We start from the raw sequence: 22,663 nt of genomic DNA, 5'->3' as shown, positions 1-22,663 counted from the left end.
CGCACTGGTCTGAGCGGAGCGGACGTCAAACGCCAAGCTAACGTTACCCAACATTTATCTGGGCGCTGACTAACGCCGACGTTTTCCCGTCGCTCTCGTTTCGTCGAGGTGCGACGCCTTCCGATGCCACTCCATGGCGACGCTTCTCATTACCCCAGCGTTGTGAAACGCCTGGTGGGAGCCGGGGCGGCGGTGTTCCTTCTGCAGAGTAGCCGTGTCCTTGCGTGGTGCGTCGCGCCAGCATGTCGTGTATAGTTAAAATATTGTCCGAGGAGATCAAGCGCCACGCTGAACCTTCCTGTCGCTCTCAACAGATAGTTTTAGAAAAGAGCTTTTCCAGTGTTAGCCTTGGGGCACGCAGGAGTGAAGAGTGTTAGAATAGGGCTTTGCGTTTGCGCAGGGTGTCCTGCGCTTGCAGGGCCACTACGACGTCAAAGAATATATATTATAAATAATTAAATAAACCCTATGATTTTATGATAGGAAGAGTAATTTTGACAATCGTGTTTCCCCGTTTAATTACAATTTAGAGGTTATTCTATTAGCAGCAAGCAATTAGTTGCGCTTAATTTTGAGCCGAGGGTGCTATAACGTAAAGCTATTCCAAATTTTTCTATTCCAATTCTGTAATCAGCCCTCACTATGCATAAAAAAAATTTTCGACCCATCCCCCTTGCGCCTGTCAGTCAAGCGACGTCACGAAAGCCGCGTAAACGCCCCTTCTGATAAGATATGTGCACACTGATTATGCATGATTAGACCAAACAAAAGAAAAATAATTCCTGATTCGAGGCCTTTTTCACCATTAGCGATAAAGGCATCGTTTGACCAATTTGTCAAACGTTTTCGGGCGGCGCCCACTTTACCTGTCTGTCACGCGACGTCACACAAATGCGAGAACTCACCGCCTCAAAGTGACCTCCACGGGTTAAAAACGCATTAATATGCGAAGAAAACTGAAATATTTTCTGAATAGCCGGAGACTGCGCGTTCCAAAAGGAATAGAAGATGGCTGCCGCCGATCGCTGTGGCACTGGCTACTCGGAGCTGCCGGGGAGCATGTATTTATTTGCGCATAATATCAGCTTTTGTGAGGCAGTATAACGTTATCGAGACCTTTTGGCACGTGTACGACATCACTGTGGCAACTCTTCCTTGATGAGGATCCGTCTTAGCGGCATTTTTTAAAACTTTCGTTGCACGCCGCCTCCATTTTCGGCTAGCCAGCGCAAGCTAAGTAAGCGGAAGCGGACCAATCGCAGGCGCCGGCACCACCGTCATCATCCGGCTATCTACTTTCACTGTGCTGGCTCGGCCCATCGAAACTCTGCACTTGAGCGTACTTCTCGCCTCTTCTTAGCCAGATAGACAAGAAAAACTGCTCAATGTAGGCCATGCTATTCGCGTTGAAAGCAAAATACATCCTACAAACGAGACGCGCGTGTCATTGGGCTTTTCAAACAACGCTGCGGGTTACCGCGCGATGCTTGCGTTGGTGATTACGTAAATCTGACGTCAAGAGATTGGAATAAAAACAGATTGGAGTAGTTTTACGTTTTAGGGCCCCAACTTTATGTGCTTTCACCAGCCAAGCTAAGCCGCGTTAGGCCTACGAACCGTGAAATCGGCAATCGAATTCGGAATCAGTGGCGTCTAATTAATCAATCTTCATAACACACGCTAGTTTAGAGAAAGCGATAACCGCAGTCACTTCTCCTAGCTTGCGAACCTTACGCGTTACCACGAATCGAGCCCTGTTTGGTGCTATAGGTTAGAACAGTATAGCTTCAATAGGTGCCGCCATGTTTGTTGACGCAAAGCTTTTGGGGCAGCTTCTGTGGCAACCGCTAAATCAATGAAATAGCGTGCCCGACGCAAAAATTAAACGCAGTTTACATCTGGCGCATGCGCAGTGGCTTCGACGTTATCTTTTTGGGACCGCAAACTTTTGGGGCCCCTATTCTAAAACATTATAATGCTTCGTCCTTCGGGCGAAACTACCCATTTTTCAGTTCGTAAGTGCTGTTTGTAATTGGTCGGCCGCCTTCGCTCGCACGAAAGTCGCACGAAGCTTGTCCCCACTATCGCCCGGATCATCCCCTCGGAGGGACGGATGGTAAAGAATGAACAGAATCAAAGGAAAAGAATTCTTACAAAATGCGACCCATGCATGCTTGATGCTTTTCTTTCTGCGCATCCATACCCTTCTAATTAAGACTATAGAAACTGTACAGCGTGGCAACGAAGGTTGTGATCGGTAAAAATAATTTTAGGGCTTTTGGAGGGGACATCTTGAGCGTGTTTTGCTTCTTTTCCATATCGAGTTATACTCTAAATGAAGTCAGTTTTTCATCATATGACTATAAGGGCTGTGATAAAATTTTGTCTAGTTGTCTATAGTAAAACAATATAACAAATGCAATCTGCGATATCGAAACATTTTTTTCTATAGCTTGATTGCACATGTTTGGCGCATGCTTAAAGAAAGGAGCAAAAAAAAAAAAGAAGAAACAACTGCGTCAATGAAACTGGGAAGCTGAATTTCATCTCTTCCTGTTTCATAGGTATTCTGGGGTTGGTGCGGTCAAATGACGGGAACTTGTGTTGCCTTTTTTTCTTCTCCTGGCTGCCTTCATCCTGTCACGGCGTTTGTTCTTTCTTTTTTTTTTTTTGCAGCCAATTAAAACGGAGAAATATAGTGGCGAGAATCCCCAAGCTTTCGTAATAGCCCAGAATGACATAATAAATGACAGCAAACTTGAAATGCTGCATTTTCCTTGGTGTCTCGATTTTGAATGCAAGGTGTTGCACAGACGCTAGCCCCACCGATAACCAAGATGGCGCCAGCACAAGCTGGCGCCAGAACTGAGTAGCACGTGTCCTCTTAAGTGTCTAATGTATGGCAACACTAGTTTCAGAGCATACATTTTTTTAAATATCGTTTTCTTGCAAGTATATCAACTACTCCATAATTTTTTACTTGAATGATTTAGCATTTTATGAAAAAAAGTACTGAGATCATCCATTTCGATCTGTGTCACTATTGCTTGAAATCACTGATTATTTGAAGTACAATATAATTGAGGTATCAGGGGAGAAACTCGCATACTTACGGAAAACTGCATTATCATAAATAAGTGACAGAAAATACAACTGCAGGAATATGTTAAATACAGCCACACTGCATACTGATTTCTAAAGAAAACACACACACACACGCACACACACACACACACGCACACACACACGCGCGCGCGCGCTTTTTTTCGCTGTAATCCATGATGGCCGAAGAAACGCTGGAGAACTTGGCATGGAACGACTCTATAATTTGTTAATAACTGCCACCGTACTTTTGCTTTCTTCTTTGGTGTTACAGTTCATGCACTGGGTCTACAACTACGGCAAGTGGATCAAGTATTTCCCGATCCGCATAGGTGTCTGCCTGCCATCGCATTGCGAAAAGGAGGACCTTGAGAAGCTCGGAAGACTCGGTACAGTACACCATGTGACAAATGAGGGGCTCAGGGATAGGGAGGATGGGGGCTGGAGGCGGGAGTCCAGACGCGTACATTTCTAAGCTTGCAAATAAAGCTTTATTGTTGGCTACCAGTAGCCCTAGTAGCTCAGTTGCAGTACGCACGTAATAAAGAAATTCACTTTAAGCACATGTGGCTACTTAGCCGTTTAAGAGGATATATGATCCAACAGTTGAGGAAGTTCTGAATGGATATAAACGTTACTTTGGTTGCATGGACAGTCATATTCGCTGCATTAATACCATAAACTTTGGAGCATGTGTGCTTCCTAAGCTTGTAGATTACTGAGTAAAAGCCAAGGAGTGGGCGCTTGCTTGCGTCTACGTCAAATTCAATATGGCGGCAAAAAAAAAAAAAAAAACTTATTCAAGATTTTCAAAAACGAAGAGAGTGGGCTCCGACGAGTTGGAGGGAGTGCTCGCTCTGAGTATTAGGCTCTTGTAGGTTTCACCCAAGATCACAAGTGGGGTATGTAGTAGTAAGTTTCAAGGTGTATGTAAGCCTTCTTTTTCTCAAGGTGGAAACAACAGCATAATGAAAAGGTTACGAAACCTTCAGGTTTTTTGTACTCGTACATTCTGCTTGACCCTCTGTTCGCGCACGTATGCAGTTGTGAAGAGGGCGAGGATGAAGTCTTGGGTTGGAACCTGTGAAGTGGAGGGCCCCAAGGAGACCAACACCATACAGCTAGTCGTCATGTGAGTATACATTGTACGTGTAGCCGGCACTTGTGTCAACAAGCCTCGTATCAGGCTTTACAGAAAGTGAGTGCTAACTTTTACTGCTTGTTTGTTCGAATCTCTGACTTTTTCTTTGTCAAAACACCAAATGCTGGGCCGTAGAATAGAGAACACTTTGCTCGCAATATTGAGGCGACGAAATAGGTTGTGGGCGCGCGAGAGAGAGAGGAATATAGGTAGGCAGGGATGTTAACCAGTCAAGAGTCTGGTTGGCTACCCTACGCTGGGGGAAGGAAGAAGGGGAAGAGAGAGAGAAAGTGTAGAGACGTGTACGGACAGTACTTGAGTTAAAGCCGCTCGCGCAAACCAGACGTTCTGAGAAAGCACAAAAGTTCCTTCACTGCCTTCTGAGCCGATGATCGGTAGGGACGGTGCTCTAGTACTGTCTGTTCACTTAGAGGACGATCATCTAATTTCCTCAATGTGTTGGACAAAGATTCTCTTTGCGCTTAAAATTGAGGACAATGGCACAATAAGTGGTCGATGTTCTCTTCGCATCCGCAAAGGTCACATGCAGGACTATCAGCCATTCCAATTAGTGCTGAGTAGGCATTCGTGAAGGCAACTCCAAGCCACAACTGACACAGAAGAGACGCTTCGCGTCGGTGCGGACCAGCCGGAGGTCTGAGTTGCAGTGACGGGTTTAGTCTGTGCAGTCTTGTGTGCCTTGTATGTGCGGTATCCCACTCGGCTAAGGAGATCGTGCGTGCAAGAATGCCAGTTGTCTCGCGGCGTCGGTCCTTGAGAGAGGAATGGGGACGCAGCAGTCTTCTTGGTTTGACGTCCGAGCTGCCTTATCGGCGTCATCATTTCCAATGACACCGCGATGACCTGGTATCCACTGAAAAGAGATATCATGACCTTTTTCTCTTAAGTGATGGACAAGTTCCGCGATTTCGCACGTGAGCTGATCGTGGGTTCCATAGTTGTGGGCGCAATTCTGATATCATGTGCGAGCTAAAAAGAAATTCATACCAGGTAAATAAAGCCTATGCACCTTACTTTATACTAAATAAACTAAGTGCATTCCGATTTTTTTATCGTTCAATAAAGACCAATAAAATAAACGACGAAGATATCTACGTGATATTTATATGGTCTGTGTTTCCGATGGGAGGACATGTAAGATAAGTATTCTTTCAGTCTGTTACTGAATGGGTTTAGCGTCCCAGAGAGAACACCTGGGCTATGAGAGATGCTGAAGTGAAGGACTTCCTGTTACTTTTACCGTCTGGGATATTTTCACGTGCGCCTAAATTTAAGCACACGATACGAGCATTATTGCACTGCGCCGAACATCGTAATGTGGCCGACGCAGTCCGCTGTCGAAGAAGTGTGTTTTCTGCCGTCGGAGCAATGCAGCATGACATAAAAAATAACCAATGGCAGCTACATGCTGTGGACTTAATTTGACTTTAAATTATATTTTAAAGCGTTTGCATTAACAGTGTCAAAGTAGTAAAAAGTGTATGCGTGTGGAGTGTGGGAAACCGGTCACGTGGTAGAGGTAGAGAGGGGATAAAAGAGCTTAGAAAACCGTGTATGTGTATGTGTATATGAATATATATGTAGTATAACTGATTGTGGTTCGCTCCGAACCACTGTCACTTGCCAGTTGCAGTTCGCTTCCCGAAGAGGCAGGTCGCGTGTGTCGAGTGAGCTCCTGAACAACACTTTGCAATGTGGTGAACACGGTTTAAAGCATTGACCCCGGGCTTCAAAGAGGTGTGGCTTAATATTAACGCATTTCTCTCGCATTTACTGCTATATCGCCCGTGAATTTCTCTGATAGCAATTATACGGAGACTCCAAGAGAACTTTAGAAAACCAAAACGCCCTGCAGTTCATTACGTTTCTGCCTATAGTGTTTTAATGTAGTTGTTTTACAAGGCTCGCGGCACGTATATCACTAATCGTGTGACGTGCCTGTCGTAGGAGCATCCTGGGAGTGCTCGCAATTTGTGTATTGGTGGGGACGCTCGTGGATCGCATTTGGGGACCACGTGACGACTCCAAGAAGCCGCGCGGCGACGAAACACCCCTAGGTGAGTGGAATCGCGGCAGTGCGTGACTCTGTCAACGGCCCGAAAGACGCACTGACACGTTGCACTCTTGATCTGCCGCGCAGAGTTCGCACGGGACCTTGCTCTGTCGTTCTCGTTCCTGGCAAACACGCGTAAGCTGCTCCAGCCGGCACGGCGTAGCTCCAGCCTCGGCGTGTTGCACGGCATCCGCGTGGTGTCCTGCCTCTGGATCATCCTGGGGCACACGTACTTCCTCGGCGACATCACCACTTTTGTGCGCTTCAGTAAGTGGACCCTTCTTAATGGGATGTTTGATGACGCAGCAATAGCTTTCTCATTTGAAGTCACGCCTTTTATCCGGTAAAAGAAAAGCTGAAAAAGAATTGGGTAATTAATTGTTTGTACATAGTCATGAAAGTGCCCCACAAGAATGATCGTGGTGTTAGACGAGGACTGAAGACCTAATATCGTATAGGTTGCAGGATTGTATATTGTACTAGTTTTTTTTAACAGCTTGGGTCGCGTTAGCTGGGACACTCTGTACATACCTGTGCACCTAATTTTTTGAAGGAATTAACGAAGAAGATTAACGAGAATTGTCATAGCCAAGAGTAATCTGCAAGTCGTATCGGTTAACAGGAACGATGCTGGACGGTAAAGAAAAAAAAAGGACAGGGAGGGGGAGGCAGTCCAAAAGGTAAATGAAGATTAACAAATGCTTGCCAGTAAACTTAACTGCAACAACATTCTAACACACAGCACAACATGAAAAAGCCGCACAATAGGTATAAAAAATGCGGGAGAGCTCGACATCAGGCAAAATCATAATCAGGGGCCGAATTCACAAAGCTCTTTGTTCGTAAGCGCTGTTTTTCATTGGCTGATCGCCTTCGCTAATAATATGACCTACATCACTATTGGCTGGCACGAAGACTAGCGTAAGAGCGTTTTGTGAATACGGGCCCAGGTTCATTCGGTGAGGAAATCAGTATATACATATAAATATATATATATATATATTTGCTAGCGCAAAATTGAAGGTGTGCTGACGCATAAGTTTCCAGCGCGCACACTCGGTGGCGTTTCGATCCCGAAGTGTATTCAAGACGTCTTAATTGTCGAGGGGACAAAATGTCACCATCGAGCCAAAACTGCCTCCGCCGGATCCCTTGGCCTTTGTCAGACCAGTGTCCGGATTGGCTTCTGAAGACGTCTACGCTGAGGACGTCTACGCCCTAGCTGCGAACTCTGGACTGCCGGGAAGGTGGTGTCATATTTGAAAGAACATTTGCTTTTAGGGCTTCCTAGTGATAAAGAAGGGGGGTTCCTAGCACACACAAATAAAGTGTTAGTTTCTATGGCAGAGGAGCTTATCGTAACATACTTCTAAAGCCACAATGCTGTTTACCTAACCAATGAACAAGTTGAAACAGAGAGGCTCTGCGCGAAACTGAATCTTGGGAAACTTGGTCGATCCCTTGGGGGAAAAAGAGCATTGCAACCTCAACCTAAAATATTCTTCTGAGCAAGAATGCATTAGATTGATTGTCGGCTACAGATAATTGTCTATGGGCAATAAGCATGGCAAAAGCAAGTAGCCTTGTATCTTCAGAGCAGCTTGAAGCCGCTACAAGTCGAGAGAGAGCGAGAAACCATATTTGATGAGCCTAAAAATGGCTTGATTTGCAGGAGTGGTTCTCTCTTCACGGGAATCCATGCGCCGACCATATTCTAATAAGATATTACCAACTGATAACTGATTTCTTGTAAGTCATGGAAATAGCGGGTTTTGGGCATTCGCTATTAAACATTGATATTACTCCTTCCCGCATGCAGAGCGTCTGCAGTGTATTGAAGAATGTATAGATAAATGTGGAGCAGTCGGAAGTTTCGAAATTAATCCGCTATGTCGGTTCACGGCTATATGCAAGTGTTGTCTTTTTATCTGAGATCAACTGTCATAGTTTGGAGCGGCGATTCGTATTTGTAAAATCAAGGTGTGTGTGTGTGTGTGTGTATTGGATCGTGCACAGCACCTATTCATAGGGATTTGTTCCTTGCCGGCCTTGACACTGTAACCTTGTTTCGCCGCCCGCAGGACTCGCTGGTTATGTAGGCTTCCCGGTTTGTTTATGATTACATATTACCAGTGAAAACGGAACCAATAGAGTTCTAATTATGGTGCCGGATATAAAAAACATATTCTGAGAATAATTGACGCCTCTGGATGCTAATGAAGTGCCACAGGAAGGAAGGTTCATTCGGGCTTCTCGACCCGAAACCTTCTTGGTGGTGGTGGTGGTGGTGGTGATGTTGAAGCAGGCGGGGTTAGCCTGGCATACATAGCCGGCAATTGTTCCGCCTGATCTTCCTTCGAGTTGAGATCAGGGGTGTGTCACCAGGTGTCGATGAGCCCCGTGTCTCGCAGGAAGGCTATCAGCAGTCGTTGCGCTCTCTTCCTGAATGCCGCGGGCCCTCCGGGGAAAACAACGTCTTCAAAGGTCCTGTGCGTGAGACCGCTTTTTTGCAGGTTGTCGACCAACACTTTTCTTTCTGTGTCAAACTGTGGGCATAGCCAAATGAAATGTTCGATGTCACCAATGTCACCACAGAAAACACAGAGTGGGGAAGCGCGAAGCCCAGTCTTGAATAACCAAGCTGGGGTGTATGCGGAGTCGGTCCTGATGCGGTATAAAAGCGTCGCTTGTTCGCGTGTAAATCCATGAGTCACACAGGATTCATGTGGATTCTTGTGCATCTGTCTAAAGTGAAGGCGGATTGCATCCTTAGGGTTTTGAAAAGCTTTTGGAGCCTTCACTTTTGGGACACATGTCAGCGCTAGGCGTGCAAGGGCGTCAGCTTCCTCGTTTCCATCAATTCCTACGTGTGATGGAATCCACTGAAACCTTACGTTAAATCCTTTGCTCGTGAGGTCGTCAATCAGTGCCAGAGACTGCCTTGTAAATTTTTCTAGAGGTAGGCCCCGATGTAATCTTTGTAATGCTGACTTGGAATCCGTCAGCACCACGACATCTCGTGCAGAAAAGGCACGTAGTTTCCGCAAAGCCGCGGTGATTGCGGCGCTTTCTACTGTTGTAGAGGAAACTACGCGATCCAGTCGGCCAGACCATGACACATCAAGGGATGGTATGCAGAATGCCGCTGCACAGCTATCTGTTTGTGCACACACCGAACCGTCTGTGTACACTTGTAGATGGCTTTGAAACAAAGTGCTCAAGTGGTCCAGCACAATAAACTTGGCTTCGGCAGTTGAAATGGTGCGTTTCGTCGGTAGGTGGGGTACATTGAGGCTGCAGGTAACGTCCGGAAAAGACCATGGCGGGTCAAGGCGACTTCGTTTAGGCCATTCCAATCCTAAAAATCGGAAGGTGTTCAGCGCCGCATGGAAATGTGAGCGAGTTCTTGATCTTAGCCGCCGGAGAAGCGCCGTGCCTGCGCGTGACTCGCCCAGCCTTAATAGCGGCGTCAGCAAGGCCTGAGATGCCAAGAAGCGGAGGGGAAGAGACTCTGCCTCATTAGTGACTTTCTTGTTTGAAGCCGCCATTGGAACTCCCATCGCCAAGCGAAGTCCCTTTCTGTGCACTGCCTCCAAGCGCTCGAATTGACTCGATGACGGTGATATCAGAGGGAGTTGATAGAGAATGCGGCTTGTTATCAGTGCAGCGTTCAGTTTAAGCATGGATATAGGATTGTTTCCCCAACGTACACCTGTCAATCGACGAAGTGCGTTGATTCTTTGCACTGATGCAGCCACAACACTTTCGACCGCACCACGCCATAGTAGCTTGTTGTCGATGGTGACGCCCAGGAATCGAACATGAGTTGCACGAAGAATTGAATGCCCTCTGATATTCAGCGTCAGACGTGTTGACTTGCGTCTCTATCCCGGGAAAAGCATGAAGGCTGATTTTTCTGCTGATAAGGATAGGCCAAGCGTCGATAAGTGGCGATCGATAGTGGAGATTGCGGCCTGGGCTATCCGGGCCAAACGTTTGTGTTGGTACCCCGAGATCCAAATGCAGATGTCATCTGCGTAGATGGACATTTTAACTGCCGTCCGACCTACTTTCAGGGCATCTGGAAGGCTGGCCATGGCAACGTTAAAAAGCAAGGGGGATAGGACACTTCCTTGTGAGACGCCGAGGGAAATGCGTCGCTTGACACTCATTATACTTCCCAGCTTAACTTGTACACATCGATCACTGAGAAATTCATGGACGAATCGAAGAGCATTTCCCGAGACGCCCATGGCTCGGAGTCCATTGATGATGCCTCTATGAAGCACACAGTCGTATGCCTTGGCAACGTCCATAAAGATGGCGAGTGTGAAAAGGCCGTCTACGCGATGGTGCTCGATATGGCTTAGTAGATCCAAGACACTGTCCTGGGCACTCAACCGTGGACGAAATCCGGTCATACATGATGGCAGTCTATTTCCTTGCTCAAGATACCATGTTAACCTCGTACATATTAGTCTTTCCATCAACTTTGATACGCATGATGTTAGCGATACTGGCCGATATGAGGTGAGGTTTGCAGGATCCTTTCCGGACTTGAGCACTGGCACCACCCATGCTGTCTTCCACGCTTCTGGGATCTCTCCTGTGCTCCAGACGTGATTAAATATGTCCAGAAGTGCTCGTTTTCGTTCATATGGCAGATTTGTCAGCATCTGATTGCTGATCGAATCGGGACCCACAGCACAGCGTCTTAATTTGCTAAGCGCCAAATCCAACTCACGAAAGGTGAACGGCGTATCCATGGTATGGAATGCTTCAGACAACAGAGGGTTCGATACTCCTGCTGATCTGCCACTGCCAGATGTGTATACGTCTGCAAAATTTTCTGCAAGGGTTTGCAAATCTTTTCTTTGCTTTAAAGCAAGTGCTTCGAATGGCCTGTGTAGGCGAATCTTTCTGGATAGGCTATTCATTACTCCCCATATCCTTGTCATGGGAGTAAACGCCGATAAACTGTCACAGAAAGCAGCCCATTGAACTCGTCTTAATCATTTTGTGTGACGACGGATGACAGCGTTTATCCTGTTGTATTCAGTTTTCGCAGATGGATTTCCCGTTTTTCTCATTAGTTTTCGCTCCGCTCTCCTACGCGCTGCGCAGAGGTTCTTTAGTTTCAAATCAGGAGTAGGAAAATGATCTGGCAGTTTCAACATTGAGGTAGCCACTCTTTTGCTCCGCAGCATATCTGCGAACAGCTCACCAGGGGATTCGTCCAACGCTTCTCTGTATGTGTCCCAGCGGGTCACAGCACAGAATTGTCGCCCAGCAGTGTGAAATCCGGTGATGTTGGTGAAGATCGGAAAGTGGTCACTGCCCATCCTGTCTGGGGCCGTTGTTGACGATACGACAAGGTCTATAGAATGGATCACGAGGTCTATGGCACTCCATGAATCTGGTGGTCTGAAGAAAGTCGGTTTGCCATCGTTCGCGATACACAAGTCAGCAGCTTCCGCGGCTGTTTCTAGTTCCTTGCCTCGGGAATCTGCAGTCTTATCTCCCCAAAGCGAATGATGTGCGTTAAAGTCCCCACAGATTATTATAGGAGAGGGGCAACGAATGCAAAGGTCCTTTATGAACGCCTCCATGGAGACCTTCCTGCGCGGACTTATATACACCGACACCACACTGAGTTTTCGTTTTCCTAGGCACACTTGCACAGCGGCGACTTCCAAGAAGGTAGAACAAAGGTCTTGCAGTGGTAAGGTGACGTGAGGTATTTCTCGCCTGATGTATATCATCGCACTTCCATTTGCAAATGATGGTACACTCGGATTTCCATGTCTGATGTACCCTGGGATCGTCCTTCCATTTGGGAGACCGGCCTCCGAGAGGGCTAGAATTGGTATAGGTATGTCTCAAAGGAAAAGGCTGAGTTCAGAAAGATGCTGTAGAATACCGGCGCAGTCCCATTGCATTATTAAGGGCACTTTTGGACGACGGAATGGACCAAGTGGGCGAGACATTGCCATTATGCTACTGAGTGTATGTGGAAGTAGAGCAGAGTATTACTGACTCAAGAGCCAGCACTGCTTCCAGCATATCCTTCGTTGAACTAGCAGGCATCTTCGCGACGTGGGAACGTAGTGCCGTGAACAAAGCGCGTATCACATGCTGGCAGTTTTCCTGCTGACTGTTGCCAAGCGGTACTTAAGGTCGGTTTACTGCGGCCGCATAGGTGCGCTTTTCGGACTCTTTTCGAACAGGTTTCTCAGCCGCTGTGACCGTTTGCGTTGGCTCAATAACTTCGTTTATCGGTGTGAGACGCGGGAAATGAGATGCGTACTCTGTTTCCAAACCAGTTAGTTGTGGTGCTCTGGACGTCTTCTTCGTGTTCGATGGTGCGCTTGCACTCTTTGGACCCAGAACAAACATCTTATTTCTTCGCTGAGCAGCTGTCCGCGCCGGGCATCGACCGTAGCTAGCAGGATGGTCACCGCCGCTATTTGCGCACACAAAGTTGTCTTTACTTGCACACGTCTTAAAGTCATGAGGTCCCCCACAGCACTTGCACCTCTGTTCCCCACGACAGTACTTAGCGATATGTCCGAAGCGCTGACACTTAAAACAGCGTGGTGGTGTCTCCACGTAGTCGACAAGCTCGTGTCTGGTGAAACCAAGGTTGATCTTCTCCGGGCGTTCAGAATTTGGAGCTAATGTGAGAACCACCGAGTTAGTGCGCCTTGACTCCCATTCAGATGACGAAGTTTGGACCCGACGGATGATTCTTCTTGCATGGAATACTCCCTGAGGTCTCAGGTAGGTGAGCAGCTCCTCATCCGAGTACCATTTAGGGACTCCTCTAACAATGCACGTGTTTTTCATATAACTGTGTGGGACACGGGCAGATATGACTATGCCACCGATATTCTTGGTCTCTAGAAGGACGTTGGCTTGTCCTTCTGTCTCTACATTTAAGAGCAGTGCTCCCTGTGCTGTGAAGTGGCTCTTCACTGGTGCTCCACCGAGAATCGTTTCAAGCTGAGAATACAGGACAATAGGGTTTACTTGCCTTAAATCATCTCTTTCGGATGTTGGAGTGATTAACACTGGAATGCCCTCCGCCCTGTCTTTACGATGGCGCACAATTCGGAAACCACCCTCGTCCATGTCTAGGTCTGAAGCGTTCGCCACGTTGTCGTCATCGATGATAGTTGACTCGTCTTCAGATTCACCAGTGTCTTGTCGCTTGCAGTCAGGCTGGATGTACAAACCAGCTGGCGTTTCTGACCCGGTGTCAGCCCTTGGGAGGTCATGGCGGGGTTCTCGTCGGTGCCAGCTTGGTTCCTTCTAGCACCTTGTGAGGCGGCGGGTGGCGCAGCACCCGTCGGTCTCCGATACGGAAGGTACCTTTTCGAGTCGACAGACGTCTTGAACCGTTCTGACCAGTAATATTACCAGAAAATAACGAAAATAACGATAAATGTAGGCAGAGCTACTCAGACAGGCTAGCAGCAGGTTCTTCGTCTTCTTCGTCTCTCCTTCTGAAACCTTCTTGCTCAAAAGCATGTCCGCTGGAAATACGAACCACGCGGAAGCAAGCCCTCACTACCGTTCGATTCCTCGCTTTCGGAAGTAGTGAAAACGGCTATCGTAAAATCGTTCTACAAAAAGGCACTGAAAGAGTCCCGCCACCACCCCATCCTTCCCAGTTTCCAGGAACAAACGGTACGCCTCATGGCTGCCCGTTTTCCGGCCTATAGTGGCGGAATCTTTGCCCTGGGGTTTTAACGGCTGTAGTCGCTCAGTCCAAAATGAGGTTACCGAAATACAAGGCAAGCAAGAAAAAATGGCCATGGCGCCTCACGCGCATGGGAATGGCGCACATAATAAAGAAGACAGGAAGGCATTGCAATGTAAAATTGCTTTTTTTTCTTTTCAGGTCCGCAAAAAAATGTTAATTACCTTTGAGCAGCTGAATCCGGACGGCGCAGGTAAAGCAGTTCGTGACAAGAAGCATCGCAATATGTTTGTCCCCTGTGCAGAAGTTGTTTTGTATTCTTTGCCACTTTCAGGCGGGATAAAATATGTGGCGCAAACGGGACGCTGTTTGAATGATCGCTTAAGAGAACACAATTGCGATGTTTCGGATGTTGTCAGTGGATATTTTGGCATTGCGGCAACTGTGGTGCGAGCGGAGGTTGGCGCAATGTTCTCTCATTAGCAAAGTCCAGTTTATGAGAGACATTGTTGAATTCACTGAACTTTCACACGCCGGAGACGTATGCGTCAGCATACCCTCAATTTCGCTCTAACCAAAAGAAAGCGGTTTTCTAGCTGAACGAACCTGATTTTGCTGGTGTCGAGCTGCTACAAATTTTGTACATCTGCTGTGCTGTTATTCTACACTGATTGTTCTGCTTGTTAGAATGCCATCGCAGCTTACTGGCAGGCCTAGGTTGATCGTTATTTGCTTTATGGGCCGCTTGCCTCCGTGTTTCTATCGCCCGGCCTCGTCGCTGTTAACCGATACGACTTGCAGACCACTCTTGACTATTGCAATTCTCGTTTGCGTGCTTGAGATTTTTTTCCTGCAATGATTTAACTGCACACGTATTCATATCACGTGCAGTGCCAATAGATCCTTTACTAGCAAGTAAGTCATGCGTAAGTGTGCGTTTCTTTCTTTGTGTCTCGTTCTTGTGTGCGTTGTACGTAGAAGCCCTGATTATCGTTGCTGAAATCTGGACACAGGGCCAGCACCTGGCACGTTCAAACCGTGATAAACACTCTCCTTAGACGACACGCACAACGAACCGAATCGCCGACTCGCGCCACGAGCAGCTAGCTTGCTCGCTGCGTCCCAAGGTCCCCCGATATTATCTGATGCCGACGAGTAACGTGATGCTGCTTTCGCGTTCTTAATCGGCGATTCGGCCCACCTTTATCGGATAAGGTCAACTACACACACACGAGGGTTTAATTTCTGTTTACTCGTCTATGACAGCAGTTATAAATATCTATATCGAACTACCTGGTTAAGAAAGAACTACTTTTGTGTCGCGGTTCCGTTCTTTAAGTTGTGATAGGACTGATGGTTTGGAAATCCTTTTTTCAGAGAGGCTAAAAACACTGGAAGAGCTCAATACTGACGTTCCATTCACTGCCATCGAAAATTTTCTGCCAGTGGACACGTTCTTCTTTATCAGGTATGTTTATGTTTCAGACCAAACTAGATGTTTAAATGCAGAGAAAGAAATAATTAAGCGGCATTTGTTTTTCTTTAACGGATCAATTTTTGCACTTGCAGTGGCCTTCTAATCGTGTACTCCAACTGGCCGAGAATGGAAAAAAAGAAAGGAAAGTTAAACATCATTTCATCTCTCATTCAACGATTCTGGAGGTAAGCGGTTGCCATGGTATACTTTACGGTCACGTATATACGTTATTCCCAAAGCAGAAAAGCAAAACGCAGGAAAACTGAAGATCGCTGAGAAGTGTGCCCCTGTTCGTCTTGTATACGTGTGCGCTCCTGTTCATTTCACAAACGGGTGTTACCTTCTTTATTTACTTCCGCGTCGTAAAGAGTATTTTTTTCTCTCTCAAGCACCTAAAAAGTACAAAAACTTCGTTCTTTGTCACGGCCCCATGTCATTTTATTTCCTTCTTGGTCTGACCGATAAGTTTTCAACAATCCTTGCATTTGGCGAAATTCTAAAGTTCTTAAGAGGAAGCTTTAACTCGGGCCCAACTCCGACGCGGCCTATTAAAATACATGTGAAACTCAAAAACGTTTTTCTGAGATAACCCTTGGACCAATTTTAATGAAGTTTGCTGTATTTGAGAATGAAAGTTAAATTCTATAGTGACTGTTGGAAGCTTGATTCCGATTTAGGGCCTGCATTTTATTGAAAGAATTTTCAAAATATTGGAAAGTTTGAAAGGAAGTAGAAGCACGAAGTTTACACATAAACAGCTCTCCGTCAAGAACAGATATCGCCATTCTGTAAACGGCATCCATTAGATCATTCAAAACAGACAAATTGTAGATGTACTATGAGATGCAATTCACAGAATTGTGATATCATTTTTCATTGCTCACTTACGGAGTTGTAAACTTGATAGTTTCGTTTTCTGAAAATCTGTGACTTTTGGCAATCTTTAGTAAAAAAATTGACGACCTAAATCAAAACTTCGAAACCAACAGTCACTAGATTTTAAGTTTTCTTTTAAATGCAACAAACCTCGTCAACTTTGGTGCAGTGATTGCCGAGAAAAACGAATTCTCCTTTTGCATGTATTTACATAGGAGCACCCGAGTTAACGCTTCCTCTTAAAGTTTGAACGAACTGTGCAAGTGCGTAACAAGTACCAGAGCGAAAAAAAAAAGCAGGCACCGTTTTTTTTTCTCGAAGGCCAACCACACTCTTACCTGGTTTGCTACTCTACCAAAGGGAAATAGAGGATTGGAGCAGGAAGGGATAGAAAAGATAGCACGAACACGTAGAGCGAAAGCGAGCCTTCCTAGCTCGAGTATGCACGTTCAGTGAATCGCCCCAACTTGAGTAACTGTGCCAGCTTCACAGAAACTTTCTTCACCAACGACGAAAGTGACTACAGACCACGGCCTTTCGAAAATGCTGTGCCAAAAATGCTGTGCCTGTACAGTTGGATTGAGAAAGAGAAAAAATAAATAGAGAAAGCGAGAAGTGTTGGACAGTCAAGCACTCATCCGTAACTATTGTACGACGAGCGTCACCTATTCCAGCGCGAAAGAAGCAGACGTTTTCGAAAGAAAACAAGAACTGTATAGGTGTTTTAACACGTCCACTGCAGTGTTCGTCATTGTTCGACATGTTCATCATTGTACGTGTGCGTGTCTTTTTTTCTTATTTCCTCGTGTTATTTCTGTCCGCTCATTTGACAATCAAATGCTGTAGAACAGTTGACGAGTAAAGCTTTACATAAGTAAATAAATAAATAAATAAATAAATAAATAAATAAATAAATAATATTTTTTTCTAGAGACAGTCACTCTAAGCCACAGGGTACGTATAGCAATGTTGCACCGCAACTGCTGGAAGAGGTCAGAGGTGATTGAAGCTTCAACGAGGAGTCAAGAAGGTGCTGTCGTCAGTAAAAGTAGCCACAAATAGGTTCGCCAGTATGCGGTATTGAAATGTGTATTATTGCGTGGCCGCCGACCTGCATAGTATGAGCAAATAGCCCAGCGTTCCTTGCTTTTTTTGTAAGGTCATATATTCCGGCTTGTCAGCCGTACGCTTCCTCTGGGTTTGCAACCTAGAGCATTCCGTTGAATTCTTTGCCGTCGATGCAGCCATTGCTCCTGAAGGAGGCATGAGGGGTTCTCACACACGTCACTGAAGCATAAAATTTAGTCAAGAGAAGCTCACACACGTTTGATGCGTCGAGTCATTGAATATATTTTATAAAGCCGATTGGACGCGTCTGAGGCTTTGGTGTACGAGCCAGTGGAGCATATACGTTGGTGTATGCTCTCCTTGTCGTCTTGTGTCCTCTGGAGCGACACGGGTTTGCTCAAAAGAAGCGGTCTCAGCAACGGAACAGTGGCGCGCCATCTTGTCACCACGCCAAGTGAGCGGTGGGTTTCGCCTAGCGATGACAGATGGCGCCACCGTTCCGTTGCAGTCACATCGGCAAATGCGTGTGTGAGATCATAGGCAAAGCCTTCACACCTCGATGTCGAGAACCAATTTTAAGGAGACCACCGAGATAACGCCCGAACTTTGCTGCTGTGGTGAGGCAAGGCGTAGCGAAAGTCCGTGAATGGCACAAACGTGTTAGCAAAGGGTACGCGTTCGGCCTGAAGTGGGCCAGATGCCGCCTTGTTAAGCCATGAATCAATTTTGGTTGTATCCAGAAGTCTGTTGGACGTCGAGGAAAAACCACTTCTGAGTAAAAAGACGACAGTTCAGAATGCACCGAAAGCGGGCTGGACAGTATCGTCAGAAATCACGTAAACGCCTCTCGATTTGTGTGACTGCCACGGAGGAAGGAAACTAAGGAGAGGCCCTGACGTCACTCTTTGTGAAGCAAAAGTGAAGCCGGAATTTGGCGTTGCTCATGGCGATGCTCCGCCTTTTGGGCCACCCTCCTCTCTTGTTTACATCTTTCGCGAAACCACGCCGCGCTGCGCGTGGTGTCGCGAACGGAGCGCGTGCGCTCGCGCAACATGTGGCAGAGCACGGTGCAAGTAACACAGCGCAACAAGACACGGTGACTAACGCAAACCCGCCCACTCAGCGCCTTTGCCACGGCCCGAAACCTACCAGAGCAACACGTGTGGGCGCTCAAAACCATAACAACGCCGCCATTGTGGCCCAAAAAGCGTGGCCATACAACAAAAAAAATAAAAAAGCAGCAAAAAAATGAGAACCTACTACGTCATTTCCGCCACACTTTTCTCCTAGCGCGCGGAGGGGGTAGGGCCTCTCCTTAGTTTCCTTCCTCCGTGGTGACTGCGCTTCAAAAATAATGCGATGAAAGAGCACCGCTTCATTGTGGAAGCGTCCAAACGTTTAGAGCGACCTCGAGTGGTAAGTTACCGTTGGCCCTAAAACGCTGGCTGTACAGTTTTTGTACGTGTGCCGTGTTGCAGGATGACACCGTCGTACCTCCTGGTGATGGCTGTCTTTTCGCTGCTGCCGTTGTTTGGATCGGGACCACTCTGGCACGAGATCATGAACCCGCTGATGAGGAACTGCGCAAAATCCTGGTGGACAAACTTGCTCTACGTTAGCAACTATCTGCCATACGATAGGATGGTAAGCCAGCGCTTCTGCCATGAAGCTCATTGTTTTACCAGTTGTGTAAATTCCAAGTCAGATGTTTTTCACGAACAACATTCAATAAAATGAAAGTGGGATATAGCGTCCAGAATTTGCACAGGGGGCCATAATCCCTCATAATACAAGTCGAGTAGAGTAGCCGCCACTGATATTGTCGTTGATGCCATTCAATTGAATAATCAATTGCAATGAGCTAATTTGTTTAATTACTGCGCTGTCAATGAAGCAATTGTAGGGAATTGAAAGAAACTCAAAGCTGGCATGTTTTCAGCCAGTTACTTTTCGCCCGTTTATTTTTTCGGGCTGATAAAGAAAGCCCGCGGAAAATGAAAAATATCACGTGACTAGCGGCACCCTAGCCCGCATCAAAAAGCAGCGCCCCCAAGCGAGCTCAATAGCAGTTAGTGGCGCGCCCCGCCCGCGACAGCGCGGGCGGGGCGGTGTGGATGAGGAAAGAGCGCCGAATAACTGGCGGTTGATGCGTCGTGGAAAGAGGGCGCTCGCTAACTTCTGTGGGCTTGTTTGAGGGCGCTGCTTTTGGCGCATGCGGAGGATTAGTCACGTGATATTTTTCAGTTTTCGCGGGCTTTCTTTATTAGCCTGAAAAAAAATTAACGTGCAAAAAGACCTGGCTGATAACATGCCAGCTTTAGGTTCCTTTTAATTTTCTACAAATCATTCACTGGCAGTGCGCCATTGAGAACAGTAATTAAAGAAATATTAGCTAATTGTGATTAATTATTAAACTGAATAACATCAACAAAACAATTACTGCCGGCTGCTCTACCCGACTGTAAACAATATGCACTCGCTTATCTTCGCGCAGAATGACCCGTCTTTTTCAAAAAACGCGATGCATGATAGCTGGGATACTGCGTGTATATGTCACTGCTGTTGTCAAGAAGCGCGTTAGTGCCGTGGCTCATTATTTTTATAAAAACCCATCGTGTCAGATCAGAATCTTCCAAGTGGTCTAAGTGTGCATGTCAAAACTGTATCAATGTACTTATTGTTTTTTTTATAGTAGTTTAGGGTTGCACCTTTCAGTCCGTGCTTCCTAATTCAAAAGTTCAGTGGATCTTACCTTATAGGCCTCAAATTCGCATCGAAACTCCATGCGAGTTTCAGCGCGTAAATACTGAGAATGTGACGAGCAGACGCCGATTTTGATCACATTATGGTGTAATTATTGTAAGAGTGGAACTGTTTATTCGAGGTTTATAGAAAGCAATAATCTTAGCAATAAACGTTTTTTTAGTATTGAGCGCAAGCTTGCAGTAACACAACGATGCTTCTTTTCAAATACCGATCGAAATGGTATTATACAAGTCTTTCTCTCGCAGTGTCTCCTGCATACCTGGTTCCAAGCGGTGAACATGCAATTCTTCGTCTTGGCTCTGCCTCTGATTCTCTTCGTGTACAAGTAAGTGCGGAATCAACAACTGGGGGGGGGGGGGGGGGGGGGGGGGAGGGCGGGGGAGGGGGTATATCGCTTCGCACACCGCCCTTGGCTCTTTTGTAAGGTCAAATGTGGGTAAATCTAAATATTGCGGTTTTCTTTCTTTACGTTAATCGTACATACCTAACGGTGATGTATGAACTTGCTTATTAGCAAGTACGTCTTGCTAAACTTTGGCACTGGGAGGTTGCTTCGTTCCGAAAAGTTTTATCGTTTTCCTGCGTCTTTTCTTCTCTGTCATATATATTGAAGTTTAACCCATTAAGAGGTATTTCTTCAGATCAGATAATATACAGTATTAGCTTGTCAGAATTTTCTAGACATGAACAACCAGCCCCTCTACTGGCCGCCAGCTCCATGGAAACTATAGGCGCCGAGGTGCCGACATCTTGGAACGCGTCTTTCGCAAATATTTACTTACACATCACATGAACTAGGAGAACCATGTACGAAATGATTTTCGCGCACCTATAGTCGCGGTCGCATATAATGGGTGTAGCGGTGCTGTTTCTTGTTCCCGAAATTTGATCCTTAATGTTCCGGACCACAGAAGCCGCAGGAAATTGGCAAATATTTCGCGTAGAGCAATAATGATTTCCGAGGAAAATAGCTCACTGAACTGAAGCACCTTGAATCCCTATAATAGTTCGAGGGCTTGCGCTCTTCTTTTTTTCAACCAGCATCTTCCTCAAGCATACTATCGCGGTCTGAAATGCACCTTTTGAAGCGTGTGCACATGTTTCCAGTGTGACCACGTGCCCAGCAGTTTTCCGCAACAAAAGTCAGCCGCTTGATGTTATCCAAGTGATTTCGGCTCCCTCATATCTATCTTTGAATTGACGAAGAGGTGAGCCGTAGCTGGTTGGGAGAGGTGGCTTTCTTTTTTAAACGTCATATTTAGTTAAATTTGTCGATGTGGAGAACATTCATTACTTAGTTGTTAGCGTCCTCACGGGAATCTTGAAAGTAGGAGTATAGGAAGTTATACTGAAGGTCGCCTTGTAGCACCTTGTCAAAGTGGGCAAATTAATAATCTTTAAATTTATTAAGCGAATTCTCCAGTTTAACGATTTGGAAAATTATTTAAACTCTTCTCAACGTGGGCCAGTTAATCTAAGTATACGGAATTTCAACGTATGAGACAGCGTAAGAGCTCCTTTACTGAATTGAAAACGCCGTTATATAGAAATTTAGTAAGTACTTTTCATTATAACTGCCGCCACTGCTACATTTGCGAAATGTAGCAGTTGAGACAGGGCCAAACCAACATCAGCGAATGATCAAGACAAAAAAATCGAACCAGCTATGTTGTGCAAGACATTGAATAGTAGGCGTACTTGGAAAGTTCTAAAATGTTGTGGCTTGACCATCACATAAGCTAACATGCTTGACATTATATATGTCAGGCAAGTCTGTTTTCTAGAAAAAAAAAAAGAGTAATTGTCGGCGATATTGAGATTTTTTTGGAAAAGCAAACCAAAATAAAATAAAAAAGCAAAAGGCAATAACAAAGCGTGTATGATACTTCAATGAGATATAGATTAATTTCCATCTTCTGTTGCAGCTACTACTTCCCGAAGTTATATCGTGGCTGTTGTTTGTAGTATTAAACACTAAAGATGTATATATCCCGCACACATTGCCGCTACATACGTATTGAATTGGAGGAGCAGTGAAACGTAAAGCACTGCACTAGGCATAACTCTCGAGTACTAAGCAAGTGCAACGGCGACAAATATGGAGTCTCTATAAGCTGTGCGTATGATTGATCGCGCTATGCACATTGAAGCGAATACTATTTTGGTGCTGTTGTAGCAGCGCCACTGCTGTGCATGCCTTTTATACTTGGCGTCGAGTGCTGCCCGGCACGAATACTTGGCCACGTGCGATGCCTGTCGTGCACGCAGGTGCTCGACCCTGGGCCTGGCGCTGTTGGTGACACTTTGCCTGAGCTCATGCGTGGCGGTGGGCCTGATCACCTACTTCTTCGACCTGCCTCCGGCTCTGCTACTCATGACTTCTGAGTGGAGGTGCGCGTTTGTACTCGTCAATTATGCTTCGCGTCTCTCACCTGCCAGTGGCTGTCCTGTGTGTGC

The 22,663-nt window shown here is 46.2% G+C and overlaps 1 protein-coding gene across 2 annotated transcripts in view; it reads left to right on the top strand.

The window, feature by feature from the left end:
• LOC126548415 (nose resistant to fluoxetine protein 6-like) overlaps positions 1 to 22,663 on the top strand; it is a 181,675-nt gene that overhangs the window by 141,504 nt on the left and 17,508 nt on the right. For both annotated transcript variants that reach the window (XM_055063702.2, XM_050196553.2), the window contains exons 4-12: positions 3,377 to 3,491; positions 4,147 to 4,234; positions 6,212 to 6,321; positions 6,405 to 6,584; positions 15,397 to 15,487; positions 15,589 to 15,681; positions 18,919 to 19,084; positions 20,452 to 20,531; positions 22,475 to 22,597. In XM_055063702.2, the coding sequence (XP_054919677.1) occupies positions 3,377 to 3,491; positions 4,147 to 4,234; positions 6,212 to 6,321; positions 6,405 to 6,584; positions 15,397 to 15,487; positions 15,589 to 15,681; positions 18,919 to 19,084; positions 20,452 to 20,531; positions 22,475 to 22,597 (1,046 nt within the window). The remainder of the gene's footprint in view (positions 1 to 3,376; positions 3,492 to 4,146; positions 4,235 to 6,211; positions 6,322 to 6,404; positions 6,585 to 15,396; positions 15,488 to 15,588; positions 15,682 to 18,918; positions 19,085 to 20,451; positions 20,532 to 22,474; positions 22,598 to 22,663) is intronic.

This window comes from Dermacentor andersoni, chromosome 1 (assembly GCF_023375885.2).
Source record: "Dermacentor andersoni chromosome 1, qqDerAnde1_hic_scaffold, whole genome shotgun sequence".
NCBI lineage: Eukaryota > Metazoa > Arthropoda > Arachnida > Ixodida > Ixodidae > Dermacentor > Dermacentor andersoni.
Note: the sequence above shows the minus strand (reverse complement) of the source record. Positions and strands in the feature narration are given on the sequence as shown.